Raw genomic sequence first — 14,770 nt, forward strand, 5'->3', positions numbered from 1 at the left:
CAATGGGCACAGTACGTAGGAGGTATGTGACTTTGTGCAGCGATGCAGGGATGCATCTGACTTTGTGCAGTGATACAGTGATGCGTGTGACTTTGTACATCACTGCATCACTGCATGTGACTTTGTGCAGTGATGCAATGCTGCATGTCACTTTATGCAGTGATGCAGTAATGCATGTGACTTTCTTACTTTGCCATGCTTGTATACGTTGTGACTTTTTTCTTGACGTTACGTGATGCATGTGACTTTTGCAGTGCAACTTACATGCTTTGTTTTTTCCGCACATTTCAGAATTCATCTAAGTCACATTATTACGACTGTGAAAAGAAGCAGAAAATGCTATTATGTTGGTAAAAAAATATGATGGACGGTTGTGTAATGACAATAAAAATCGGATGACTGTGAAGTTCATTAACTGAAAATAAGATAAAATATAGGCACCAAAGTTCCAATTGTGTTTACCTAGCAGGTGACCATTTTATTATGTTGGTGAGAAAAACAATGATAGTTTATGAACAATATTACTTTAATACAAAGAAAATTTCATTTTTCGATTTCATTTATAATTTCTCGAAAACACTTATACGTACTGAAATCGTCAATTCCAAGTGAGTACTTATTGTATTACAAAAGTAAGCATGACAAAATAGTTTCATGTGCCGATGTGACAACTCACTGCATTTTGTTTTATTTGACAACGCACTGCTCGAATATGAAGGGATTGCATTGTGATTCTATGGCCTACAATTATTATTTTATCTTACAACCACGTCCGTGACTACATCACAGGTACACAAAGTCACGGGTAATCTGTATTACATGAAATGAATAACATCAAATAATATCACGTGTATCACTTATTCCATAGTGCCCTAGCACCACTATGATGTCTATAAATACCCCAGTATGATGTTTGTTGAAGTCATAACAATAGTAATAGATATACAATTACTATTATTATTATTATTTTTAATTTTATTAACAATGTCTTCAAGAGGTGCAGGAAGTTCACGCCGGCAAAGAAATCCAAAAGTGTGGCTGCTACCTCCATTTATGTATGACTACAAGAGCGAAAAGTACTCGAGTCCGAAGGATTATTATGCTGGTATCCGAGCAGAATGGGCGTTCAGGGTAACGGAGCAAGAAGGATTGTATAATGATCTACGTAACTTTGGGGCACCGGTACCTCATCGTCGTTCATTGACCATGGCTAGACGAAATGTGAGTGACTATGAAAAAGCAGTTAGCAGAATTAAGAAAGAGAACAACAGGATGTTGATGCGGAGATGTCGACATTTCATGCTTCAGCTAGCCACTGAAATGGCAGAAGTAAGCAACAGAGATTTGACAATGGTTAAGCGAAATAATGTCTTCAACAATGAAAAATATCTCTCTAACTACTACATGTCAGATGACGAATAAGAAATCAAACACCGTTATCTTTCATATGTTCGTTCCTGGAGTGTAAGACAATGTTGTTGTTGGTGTAACGTACGGATGTATTTCAAGTATTTTTGTTATGAACCTGAAGTTTATGAAATAACTACATTTATAAGTACACATTTATGAGTTCATGACTTTCTTTATTGAATTGCAATTTGTTAATGAATGTTCTGGATTAATGAATGGATTGATGTATGTTCAATTATGTGAATACTTAAAACACATAAAATAGATCAGGCAACTCGGAGAAAAGGTTCCCTTAACTGGGGCTGCTGAAATAGGGATGAAATTACAACGAATTTCAATCTCCATCAGGAAAGAAGAAAGAGTCACCTTCCAATTCTTGAAAGTCCAGTAAAAATTATGACTCCGGTAATGAATGAGGGGTTGACAAAAAACTAAACTCGGTGAATCGAACTACCGCCTTCAACAACACATAAAACATAACAGGTAGGTCGGTGAATAGCTTCCCAAATGACAAGAACAATTCAAATAGTCATACTTTTCAATGAAATACAAATAGCGGGTCGTAAGCTTCATATGCTTCATTTTTTCACACATTGAGTAGTCAAATCGTGGAGAGACTTGTCAGTATATGCAGATAGATTGTGAAGTCATGTGACCTGGTGCATAGTCTTTGGTTTTATTGATTTGTTTATTACAGTGACAACTCATCTCTTATTTACATATGTGGGATTCTCAACTCAGAAAGTCACATGGCAACAGTGAATTCACTGATTTACCTTACTGTCAGCATGCCTTTATTTTGTCTGTATATGCAGATGGATTGTGAAGTCATGTGACTTGGTGCAAAGGCTTTGGTTTTCTCGATTTTTTGCTCGATTTTTTTTATTACAGTGACAACTCATCTGTTATTGATATATGTGGGATTCTCAACTTAGAAAGTCACATGGCAACAGTGAATTCACTGATTTACCTTACAGTCAGCATGCCTTTATTTTGTCCTTATATGCAGATGGATTGTCAAGTCATGTGACTTGGTGCACATGCTTTGGTTTTCTCGATTTTTTGCTCGATTTTTTGTATTACAATGACGACTCATCTGCTATTGATATATGTGGGATTCTCAACTCAGAAAGTCACATGGCAACAGTGAATTCACTGATTTACCTTACAAACAGCATGCCTTTATTTTGTCCTTATATGCAGATGGATGGTCAAGTCATGTGAATTGGTGCACAGGCTTTGGTTTCCTCGATTTGTTGCTCGATTTTTTTTATTACAGTGACAACTCATCTGTTATTGATATATGTGGGATTCTCAACTTAGAAAGTCACATGGCAACAGTGAATTCACTGAATTACCTTACAGTCAGCATGCCCTTATTTTGTTCGTATATGCAGATGGATTGTGAAGTCATGTGACTTGGTGCACATGCTTTGGTTTTCTCCATTTTTTGCTCGACTTTTTTGTTACAGTGACAACTCATCTCGTATTGATATATGTGGGATTCTCAATTCAGAAAGTCACATGGCAACAGTGAATCTACTGATTTACCTTACAGTCAGCATGCATTTACCTTACAGTCAGCATGCATATATGTGGGATTCTCATTTATCCGTTCATAATCAACTATATAAACGAGTAAAGGTGAAGACACAACCTTACAACTCATTTCGCCCTACGAAATTATCATTCATTTGTTTTAAAAAATTAGCATGGCTACATGGTTCATAGGAGGGAGTGGGGGTCGCAGAGGTGGTAGGAACTTGCAAAGGGGTGAAAGTTCACGACGAGGAAGGGGAAGGGGAAGTGGCGATGCTGAAGATGAAACACCATTTCCTTTCTTGGATGCCTCTTGTGCTTATCATGATAGGTTTGGGAAGCGACATTTTGTCATGCCCAAGTACTATCGAGATCCATGTGGTTTGGTGGAGGATCCATCAGAAAATCAAACAGGATATGGTTATGCAAAGGCTAGACTTCTTAAGTGGCCCGCACTATTTATAGAGCGAGTGCAAAACGAAAGATTATGTCGGGAAAGACGACTGAAGGTGCCAAAAGCACGTTCTGTTGAGATCCAAAAGGAAGATCCTGATAATGTTGATCGACTATGTCAAACACTACAACGTGAGATTTCTCAAATGGGTCGTAGATTGGCCCGCGATATGCAGCTACTCATACTTAAGAAGGATGACCAGAAGAACAAAACAGAACCAAATGTTGCGGCTATCAAGGCTATCATGGAGGATCCTGAACTTGTCTCTGACGCTGAGCTTTCGGATTGTTCAGACTCTGAGCCACCTGCCGATTTAAGCGCGAATTAGGTGTTAATGTCTACACTTCGGCAATATAACAACTTGCATTAATATGTAATGTCTGTGTTAGAGTAAGTATAACTGTTATGTTATGTTATGTTTATGTTTAAGTTTATGTTTATGTATTGTGTCTGTCAAATGTTACGGCTATTAATATGCAATATTAGGTCATGAATTAGGTGTTTGTCTATCTAACTGTTATGTTTATGTATTGTGTGTTCAGTTAAGAGTGTCCAGGATGTATGTAATGTGTGTTCAGTTCATGGTGTCCATAATGTATTTTTGTGGGAGAATTATGTCTGTACTACCTACGTAACTGAAAACTATTACATTTGCAACTTCAGTTATGTTGTTTTCATACCCGTATGAGTATTTTGTAAAGTACTGACTTCGTATATTATGTATTAAGTATTATTACAAAAATGTTGAGAAAATTTATTTTAGGAGCTCTCGCTGTGGCCTTTGTCTTCTTGGCCTACTCCGCGGTGGTCTTCGCGTCTCACCCTTCGTCGTTGCTCGTCGAGTTGCACAGTGTGTGGGTGTGCTTCGAACTGTACAGCATGCATATCACATTCTAACCCATAACAAAGACGATACAAAAAAATAAATTTTATAAATGAAAACGGGTACAAAACGGTTTTACTAAACTGATTTTCTGAATTACATTCTCACCTTCTAACCCAAAACAAAAGAATAAATATATATTTATGTTTAAATGAAAACGGCTTTCGTAATGCCAAAATAATTTCTAAATAACACCTTCCAACCCAAAACAAAGACAAAAGAAAAAAAAATTACATGAAAACGACTTTAGTAAAGCGAAAAAAAAAATAATTAATTACACAAAACAATAAGCAAAAAAAATATTTACATGAAAACAACTTTAGTGAAGACGAAAAAAAAAATTTAATTACATTTTCTAAATCAAAACAAAGACAAAAGAAAAAATGAAAAATGTAACATGACAACGGCTTCAGTAAAGCCAAATAAATGAACATGATTGGCTTAATAATATCTACATGAATATGATTTTGAAATTATATATATGAAAAATAGTATGTAAAATTAATATATGAAAAGAGGTTTTTTTTCATATTATGTAAAATTTATGAATTACACATTCTAAACAAAAACAAAAACAAAAACAAAAACAAAAGAAAAAAAATATATATTTTAACATGATAATTGCTTTAGTAAAGCCAAGTACTAAAATATACAGTATAAATATATTTTTTAAAATATGTTTTATGTTTTTTTTCTTTTGTTTTATCTTGAAAATAGCATTTTATTCCAACAAAGTTTATGTTAAAAACGCTGGGTGAAAAAAAAAATTTTTGTTAAAATCGCTATTAGCAATAGCGTTTTTTTGGCAACAAAATTTGAACTGAAATCGCTATTAGAAATAGCGTTTTTTCTGGCAAAAAATTTTTGTTAAAATCGCTATTAGTAATAGCGTTTTTTTGGCAACAAAATTTTGTGTAAAAAGCGCTGTTAAGAACAGCGTTTTTATTGGGAAAAAAACTAACGCTAGAAGCGCTATTCGTAACAGCGACTTCTTAATCAAAGTCGCTATTTGTAATAGCGATTTTCCTGTTCATCTACTTTTGCGCTCCTAACAGTAAAAGCGCGAATAGTAATGGCGCTTTAACTTAGTTTTGGAATTCCGTCAGAAGTTGGCCTAGTTTTGGAAATGCAATGTAAAAATGGCTTATATTGGGAAAAGACCCCCCATTTAAAGCAGTGAACCTCGTTGTTCTAACCAATAAGAGAAGAGTGTGGATGAGTGAATAAAATCGGACTCAAAAATCAAAATGAGGAAAGTGAGAAAGAAACTCTTGCATTTGGGGTCTTTGCACGACAGACCATTCCAAGGAAGAAATAGAGAGAGCCAATTGGGATCATTCAAGTCAACTGCCGTGTTGAGCAGATCTTTCAACATCATCTATTCTAAATTATATTGAATTCTGCACTAACACAAAGTTCAAAAAACTGATGAGTTTTTAGGAATATCATTTCACTCCTGTTTGTTTTGTTTACGCTTTTGTGTGTGGTTGTTTTGGTTTTTTATCATTTTCTGGGAATTTCCATTTCAATGGATGTTCCCTTCATTCTTGCTATCTTTCTCCTCTCTCATCTTCTTCTTCTTCTTCACTCGTTCTCGGCCCAAGAAGACAACAAAATCCAGATTACTTGTCCCAAATCCTTCGACTGCAAACCATTCCATCAACCACTAAGCTTTCCATTCTCCAATTCTACGTATTCCCAATGTGGGTTGTGCACGGTAACTTGTGAACCGAATCAACCTCCACAAATTCAACTGGGAAATGAAGGGCCGTGGTATGATGTAGTAGGAATAGAGGAAAACTTATCCGGTTACATTTTCCAAATCCATGACAAATTTCTCCAAACCCATTTAAAAAATGAAAGTTGTGATGTCTTCAAGAATTTGAGTTTTCCCAACCCTTCTATTTCATTTACAATCAGTCCACACCTCACCTTCTTCAAATGCAACAACAATTTTGATCCTGTTTCCCCCAGAGAAGATCATTTCACGGATTTTCATAATTACACAAACTGCGAGGACTACAATTTGTACTATAAATATCCAGATGATGATCTGTTATCCTTTCCTGCTCCTCTTCCACCTAGCTGCTCAGTAATTCAGCTGCCCGTGGATTCATCAAACACGAATCCTAATGTCAGTGACCCATTCAATCTGTTAACCGATAACTTCTCTCTCGTATTGCACGTGTCTGAGGGTTGTCAGGAGTGTTACAAGGGAGGAGGTCAATGTCAAAATGACAACCAGAAATTTCACTGTACCAATAAAGGTATTAGCAATTCAAAACCTCAATTCAGAGTCCTCAGTCCATTATATATCGAGGGTTTAACTGTTCTTTGTTAAGGTTTTAGAGTGTGAAATGTGAAATACATTCAATTAATTTCGTCTTGGTTTGACATTTGTTGCGGCAGGAACTAAGCACGGATGGATTCTAGCCACAGGTAAAAAACCCATATGCATAAATGCTTCAAAATTTCTCCAAAAGATTTCATGTAACCTTCGGTACATGACTCTTTCTGGTTTCCCATGTTTAATGTTTTCACCCGTTGCCTATGAAGCACAAATACTTCAGAAACAAAAAGGGGTCATGTCCATATCTTACTCATAGATATTGATACTTCTTAGATACTTGAAAATACATATTCAATATTTTCTAAACATATCTGATTTTTAAAGTTAACCATTGGATACTTTTCTAATACTCTAGGTCACGTATCCAAACTATTATGAAATTGAAATTGTAATAATTTTTGCATATTAGTATAATTGTTGGAATAAATACAAAAATTGTTTTTTAATATTTTCTAATTTCTGAACGAAGAAGAAAATAGCGATATTGCAGTAATACTCTACTTTTCCAGATTTTATCAAATTACTGTATCCACTGCAAATAAATAATTTGACTACTAACTCTTAAACTAATATCTAATTCCTAAAAGATGGTTGGTTTATCAACATTTTTTGAGCTCTTGTATACTATAATACTAAATATTATTGTATCGCATCTCTATCCCGTATCCATGCTTCATAATTTGCAACTTTTACGCTGTGTTTGGTTGGGGATTTTAAAAAGGAAATGAAAATGGTAGGTGAAATATAAATAAAATTTACCTACATTTCACCTAGTTTCACACACCTTTTCCTTTTCCTTCTCTGAATCCCTTCTTAAATCCCCCAACCAAACACAGCGTTATTCAATCAATTTTTTGTTTTTTTAATCAGACTAGTCGGGTTGGCCAGAACTCTTAACACCTCACTGGTTCTCCCTGCTTCTTGTTTGTTGTTCTAATACTATCGCTGTATCATCTGCAGCTATACCTGGAGGTGTTGTCTGCTTGCTCATATTTATTATTAGTTGTCGCAAGAAATGGAATTATGTCTCTTCATGTTTCGTTTTGAGGAAAACTTCTTCAAATCCTTCCTCAAAAGATGACGTCGAAGGGGGTACTATCTTCTTTGGAGTCCATGTGTTCTCATACACAGAACTTGAAGAAGCAACTAACAATTTCGATCCTTTTCAAGAACTTGGAGATGGAGGTTTTGGCACTGTGTACCATGGTAAGAAGGTTCAAAGTTGTGGTAGCACGTTTGTATAAGCAATTCTAAATTCATACAATTGACACATACTATGGCACATTTTATGATCTTTCCACAACCAGGCAAACTCAGGGATGGGCGACAAGTTGCAGTCAAACGCCTATACGAGCACAACTACAAGCGAGTGACACAGTTCATTAATGAAGTTCAAATCCTCACGTGCTTGCGCCACCGTAATCTTGTCTCCCTTTATGGATGCACCTCTCGCCACAGCCGTGAACTCCTCCTTGTTTATGAGTACATTCCCAATGGCACTGTTGCCGATCATCTACACGGTGATCGAGCAAAGAATGCCTCACTTACATGGCCTGTTCGCATGAACATAGCTATAGAAACCGCCAGTGCATTGACTTATCTCCACGCTTCTGATATTATCCACCGCGATATCAAGACTAACAACATACTCCTTGACAACAACTTTTGTGTCAAAGTTGCAGATTTCGGGCTTTCAAGACTCTTCCCCACCGATGTCACTCATGTCTCAACCGCTCCACAGGGGACTCCTGGCTATGTTGATCCAGAGTATCACCAGTGTTACCAACTCACTGATAAGAGTGATGTCTATAGCTTTGGGGTTGTGCTCATTGAGCTCATATCATCACTGCGAGCTGTTGACATTAGAAGGCATGGGCATGAGATTAATTTGGCTGACTTAGCGATAAACAGGATTCAAAATCGTGCATTCGATGAGTTAATTGACCCTTTTCTTGGGTTTGAGTCAGATTCTTTGATTGAGAGGATGACTACCTTGGTGGCAGAGCTGGCTTTTCAGTGTTTGCAACGCGAAAAGGAAATGAGGCCTACAATGGACGAGGTTTTGGAGGCTCTGAAGGAAATTCAGGAGTACAAATATGACAACATGGGGGGGGAAATCGACACTGTTGGGGTGTTGAATTGTACCCAGCCACCACCTTCGCCCGAGAGTGATGACGTTGTGTTGTTGAAGAATAGCAAGGCAGCACTTTCACCAGATTCAGTGACCGATGGATCGGTTAGTACCTCTGCCACATCCATTTCCAGTGGCTAAGGCTTCATTTTACTCTGCTTTACTTCAAAGGTAGATCCTAAGAAAATGTTTAACACTTGTAATCATATTCCTGCCAGTGGATTGCATTTCGTTTTCTTTACATATATGGTTTTCTTGTTATTGGTATATATCAGATAATTATATTGAGGGAATGTATACAGTTAATGGATCTCTCATTTGTATGTGTACATTCCCATTTCCCATTTCCCATTTCAGTTATGGTTCAATTTCCATTTCATTGTTAGCTTTCTACTAATATAGGATTCATATGATCTTTATACAGTTATGGTTCAATTCCCATTTCATTGTTAGCTTTCACTAATCTAGGGTTCATGTGATCTTTATTCCTCTAGTTTAAAATTTTTTATTTTAATTTTGGGAGATTTAAGGAAATGAATGGAAAGGAATGGATAAACCGTGTACTTTTCCTATTTAGCAGATTCTATTATGTGTTATTTTCAACAGCAATTTAAATATTGGAAAATCAAAACATAAATTTCCTGATAAGTGCATATAGTCTGCCCTTACAATTTATCAGATAGAAACAAGGAGAAAGAAAATGATCGGCACAGCAATGGGGATTGCTTCTTTCATCTGTTCAGAAGACGCTGCCGGCATAAATAATTTATGTTATTTCAGCTAAGAAAGGGAAACTATTGAAAGAGCTTCTAGTTGAAGAAGAAGATAGGTCTAGTTGAAGCATTTTAGCCACACATGGAAATCTTGAAGACATTTTGGAATTACAGAATTGGTTGGAATGATGAACAAAAGTAACAAATTGCTAAATGACGCAATAGAATGGTGAAAAAACATCTAGTTATTTTACATAAGAGAAATCATTCATTGGTACACACCAAGCCTGTTGTTAACTCACATTATTTTATGCCTCTGTTATATTAGTCTAATGGGGTAGTTACACTTCTATCCCTGTGCATGAATGGGTTCCAGCCAAAAATCATGTGCGAAATGACTAAGCAAGTCAGGAGTCATACTAAGCAAACACCTAGAACCTAGGTCATTTTTCTTTAAGATCAGAATTCTGAGTGCTAAAAGCTTAAAATACTGGTTCAAGTCAGGTGGGGCTCCAAGGCAAGCTTAAATTGCCTGCTTGATAAATGAAGCTGATTTCACAATATTACTTGAACTCACATTGGGCTGTTTTTTATGATAGAGATAAGAGATTATAGAATTGGGAGGTTTGCTTGCTCATAGTTCTTACCTGGCTTCGCAAGGAATGGAATTATAATTCTTCATACATCTCTTCAAGGGACAATTTTTCCAATCGCACCCTGCAAGCAGACACTGAAGGAGGTAGTGTCTACTTTAGGGTCCCTGTCTTCTCCTACACTGAACTTGAAGAAGCCACGCATAACTTTGATCCTACTAAAGAATTGGGAGATGGAGGTTTTGGCACTATAGACCATGGTAAGATGGTTCGAAGTTCTCAATATCAGTCAGAATGCTAAGACTCTATTTGGATCTTGAATTTGTGAAAATAGAATAAAAGAAAAAAGAGACGTGTTTACCATTAACATAAATGTTTTGCTATTAACATATTTATAGTATATTTCCTCGTCTACGAGTATATTCCCAATGGTACTGTTGCTGATCATCTAAACAGTGATCGAGCAAATGTTGGTTCACTCACATGGCCTATTCGTATGAACATAGCCATAGAAACCGCCAGTGCATTGGCTTTCCTCCATGCTTCTGATATCATCCACTGCAATATCAAGACTAACAACATACTCCTTGACAACAATTTTTGTGTCAAAGTTGCTGATTTTGGGCTTTCAAGACTCTTTCCCAATGATGTCACTCATGTCTAAATGGGCCCCCAAGGGACTCCCGGTTATGTTAATCCAGAGTACCACCAATGCTACCAACTCACCGATAAGAGTGATGTCTATAGCTTTGGGGTTATGTTCGTTGAGCTTATCTCATCAATGCCGGCTGCTGACATTACTAGTCATAGGCAAGAGATTAATTTGGCTAACTTAGCGATAAACAGGATCCAAAATCGTACCCTGGATGAGTTAGTTGACCCAACACTTGGGTTTAAGTCAGATTCTTGAATTGAAAGGATGGTTACATCAGTGGCAGAGGTGGCTTTTAGATGCTTGCAACTTGAAAAGGAAATGAGGCCTACAATGGATGAGGATTTGGAAGCTTTAAAGGATATTAAGCAGTACAAATATGAGAACACCAGGAAGGGAATTGACAATGTTGGGGTGTCAACAAGTGTACAAGCACCTTCTTCGCCTCAGAGTGACAATGTTGTGTTGTTGAAGGAAATAAAGTCACTATCTTCACCGGATTCTGTGACTAACAGATGGGTTAGTAGCTCCACCACGTCCATTTCCAGTGGGTAAGGCTCCATTTCACTCTTCTAAACTTCAAGGTAGATGATAAGAAAATGCATTTAACAACCGTGTCATTTGCAAGCAAATGGTTTTTGAATTTCTTTTCCTTTTCATCTGCTTGCCTTTGTTACTGATATATATCAGATAATTATATTGAGGGAGGAATGTATATAGTAAATGGAGCCATACTTTCCTAGGAATTATATGATCTTTTTCTTCTTTTTGTTTTTTGTTCTTATGGGTAAAGAGAAATTGATGAATAAAAGAAAAAAAGCATATGGAAAAAGGACATGATTGTCTAAAGCTGGGGATTAATTTTTCTTTACCTGCTCAGAAATTGCTGCCGGTGTAACTAAATTACACTATTCCAGTTGAGAAGTATTGGAAGTGGCTTCTAGACTGCCATGGTTTCACTGTTACCATGGGTTCAATGGGAATAGTTTAGCTACATGAGAAAATCTTTAAGACATTTTGGAATTACAAATGCTTAGAATGACAATCAAGAATGACTAAAGTTGCTAAATGATAGTGTACATCTAAATCTGTTGTTATCTCAAATCACTTTCCTCTAAATGGATAAGTGACTCTTAAAATGTAAACTAAATGTTTAGAAAAAGAAAGAGGTGGGGGTGATGAGGAGAGGAGGGAAGGGGTTGAGGAGTCACATAAATGGGGTGGAGGGGTCTGTGCAGGAGGGAGGGGTAAGGGAGAGGCTTTCTAAAAAAGCACGCACACCACCTGCTTTATTTGGTTGATCTGTAGCCCAAAGGCCAAAACTAATGGTCATTATTCAGCCCAATAGCTCACGGTTGGGCAGGCCCACCTATGAGAGGTGGCCTATTGGGTTGCCAATCAAATCAGCCCGTGAGTTCATCAAAATTTATGAAAAAAAAAATAGTAATAAAATATTAAAAAAATCCAAAAAACAATAGGTCGACCCATGAGAGGTGACCCATTGGCGCAACTTTGTTTGTTTGTTTTTTTTTTTTTTTGTTTTGTTTTTTATTTTTTTATTTTTTTTGGAATAGCAGTACAAAAAAAAGGAGAAAACAAGGCTCACAGAACCGTATTATCACTAAAAAAGAATCATCCCAACTATGTTGGAACCATCTAAACAATGATGGACTTAGGGAGATGGGAGAGTGGGTCATATAGCCAAAAATTGTAAAAATTATGTATACTATACTTGTAATTAGTAAGATAATTCAAAAGATGAAAAGTTATATATGTTTTTGCACCCCCAAAATTTGAATCCTGAATCTGTCATTGCATCCAACCAGGTAAATGTATGTGAGGGCCAAGGAGACAAAACAGAAACAGCTGCAGAGATGAACCAGAGATAAAGAAAGTAGTGAGATCATATGACAAGGTGCCAACTTGACCAAGAAAAACAAAAATAAATTGGGAAGTAGCTAATCACAGTCTCATATTTCTTTGGTTCCTCCTAGGGGCAAAGTTTAGACGTAAGGCTTTTGCTTACGGGTAGGCTTGGGCTCCATTTTCGAGGGCCAACTCAACCAGATGTCAATTCTTTTCAAAACAATGTGGATGTGTTTGTTTGGACGGACTAGATAAAGGGGAATTGAAATTCATCGGACTATTAGTTCTAGGATAGATTGTCTCAGGACTATTTGGTTAGACTAAATTTGTATCCTATGTTTGTTTGGTCATGAGATTAGATGTTTGGATTGAACTATTTTTAGTTATCCAATGTTTGTTTGGGATATTATAGAGAATGATAAATGTTCAAATGACTATTTTATCTTTTTTAATTATTTACTAAGTAATAGCAATATTAAACATAGCTTTAATATTTTAATTATTTTTAACTAGATTAAATAAAAATTTGTTTCATTTTATTTTTTGCACAATATTTTAATTATTTTAATTTATTATTTTCAATTAAATTAAATTTATAGTTTATAATTTATGTTTTTTATTTAATATATAATTTTAAATTAACGACAATAAAAAATAATTTTATTTAATATATAAATTAAATTTTCAACAACACTAAAAAAATTTAATTTATAAGGCCATAATTTATAATTTATTATTTTTAAATAAATTTAATTTATAATTTATATTTTTTATTTAATATATAATTTTAAATTAACAACACAAAAAATAATTTAATTTAATATGTAAATTTAATTTTTTAACAATACTAAAAAAAATTAATTTATAAGGCCATAATTTATAATTTATTATTTTTAATTAAATTTAATTTATAATTTATAATTAAAATTTTTTATTTAATATATAATTTTAAATTAACAACACTAAAAAAATAATTTAATTTAATATGTAAATTCAATTTTTTAGCAACACTAAAAAAATTTAATTTATAAGGCCATAATTTATAATTTATTATTTTTAATTAAATTTACTTTATAATTTATAATTAAATTTTTTTTATTTAATATATAATTTTAAATTAACAATACTAAAAAAATAATTTATAAATGTTCAAAACACTATTTTATCATTTTCTAATTGTTTGCTAAGTAATAGCATGGAAGGTAAAATAGACATTTTACAAAATAATCTCATGGGATACCAATTCCATGGTTTCTATCCCACCCTCCCCCATGGGATAGGATAGTTCCATATTTGTGGGACTAATAGTCCGGGAATATTAATTCGGAGCAAAAAAAATGAAAGAAACAATGGACTATTAGTCCGATGGGACTAATAGTTTAATCTCACCCCCTAATCCTTCAAAACAAACACACCCGGTGAGTATTTATAAATTATTGAGAGTATTTAAAAATTTTCACTTTTTATGTGGCTTCCATTATTTATTAAATGTGATGACCCCACATACACCTTATCATTTATTACATAAATTATTACATAAATACACATAAAAAATAAAACAAATATGATGATAAATAATAGGACAAATTACATATACCTCTCTTGAGGTTTGGCTAAATTACAAATACCCCCCTGAGGTTGCGGAAATTACATCCCGCTCCATAAGGTTTATATTTTCATAATAATTTGCCCACTGAGGTTTAAATTTCATAACAAATTACCCTCCTAATTTATTATGCAAATATAGCATTCAGAGGGAAATTTGTAATTTTTCAAACCTCAAAGGGATATTTGTAATTTAGCTAAACCTCAAGAAGGGTATATATAATTTGCCCTAAATAATATGTATTCACATTATACCGTAGACAAGACAACGGAGTTGTGATAAGTCAACACATAATGTGGAACTATGGTAACTAAAAAAAAAATTATCTAATCAATATTGAGCTTCCGATAATTCATAGAATGTAGAAGAAGTACTACAACTTAATTCCATCTATTCTGCAATTTGCCCAACGTTTTAAAATAGAGTTAAAAGGGATAAAAACAAAGCTTTAATGAACATGTAGGTATAATAAGACCACAATATGTACTCTAAACAAAAACTCTCATTATTAAGGCGTATTTAACCCATCACAGAATAGAGCTCTAATAAGAGCATCTTCAACGGTGGCTCAAA

At 34.8% G+C, this 14,770-nt stretch overlaps 1 protein-coding gene and 1 pseudogene across 3 annotated transcripts; both read left to right on the top strand.

Moving 5' to 3' along the window:
• Positions 1–5,491: 5,491 nt before the first annotated feature.
• LOC114318060 (LEAF RUST 10 DISEASE-RESISTANCE LOCUS RECEPTOR-LIKE PROTEIN KINASE-like 1.1) lies at positions 5,492–9,164 on the top strand. Of its 2 annotated transcripts, none has more exons than XM_028264922.2 (4): positions 5,492–6,553; positions 6,696–6,725; positions 7,597–7,842; positions 7,944–9,164. In XM_028264922.2, exons 1-4 carry the CDS (start codon positions 5,815–5,817, stop codon positions 8,906–8,908), a joined length of 1,980 nt encoding a protein of 659 aa, XP_028120723.2. In that variant the 5' UTR covers positions 5,492–5,814; the 3' UTR covers positions 8,909–9,164. The 2 variants fall into 2 exon arrangements, with proteins under 2 accessions (XP_028120723.2, XP_082748694.1); XM_082892568.1 differs by having other exon boundaries at positions 5,523–6,552; positions 6,692–6,725.
• Positions 9,014–12,672, top strand: LOC114295210 (LEAF RUST 10 DISEASE-RESISTANCE LOCUS RECEPTOR-LIKE PROTEIN KINASE-like 1.1 pseudogene; annotated as a pseudogene). Its single transcript, XR_014341502.1, has 3 exons — positions 9,014–9,031; positions 10,096–11,276; positions 12,552–12,672. The product of XR_014341502.1 is annotated as an LEAF RUST 10 DISEASE-RESISTANCE LOCUS RECEPTOR-LIKE PROTEIN KINASE-like 1.1 pseudogene (transcript).
• Positions 12,673–14,770: the final 2,098 nt, after the last annotated feature.

The sequence above is a fragment of the Camellia sinensis genome, chromosome 10 (assembly GCF_055761805.1).
Source record: "Camellia sinensis isolate YWXY chromosome 10, ASM5576180v1, whole genome shotgun sequence".
In the NCBI taxonomy this organism is placed as follows: Eukaryota; Viridiplantae; Streptophyta; class Magnoliopsida; order Ericales; family Theaceae; genus Camellia; species Camellia sinensis.

What these genes read in the sequence shown, in the direction of transcription:
- LOC114318060 (XM_082892568.1), top strand. Translation starts at nt 5,815, where the DNA reads ATGGATGTTCCCTTCATTCTTGCTATCTTTCTCCTCTCTCATCTTCTT. An exon ending in AATTTCACTGTACCAATAAA is followed by an intron (nt 6,553 to 6,691) that starts GGTATTAGCAAT and finishes ACATTTGTTGCG; the next exon opens with GCAGGAACTAAGCACGGATG. An exon ending in CGGATGGATTCTAGCCACAG is followed by an intron (nt 6,726 to 7,596) that starts GTAAAAAACCCA and finishes TATCATCTGCAG; the next exon opens with CTATACCTGGAGGTGTTGTC.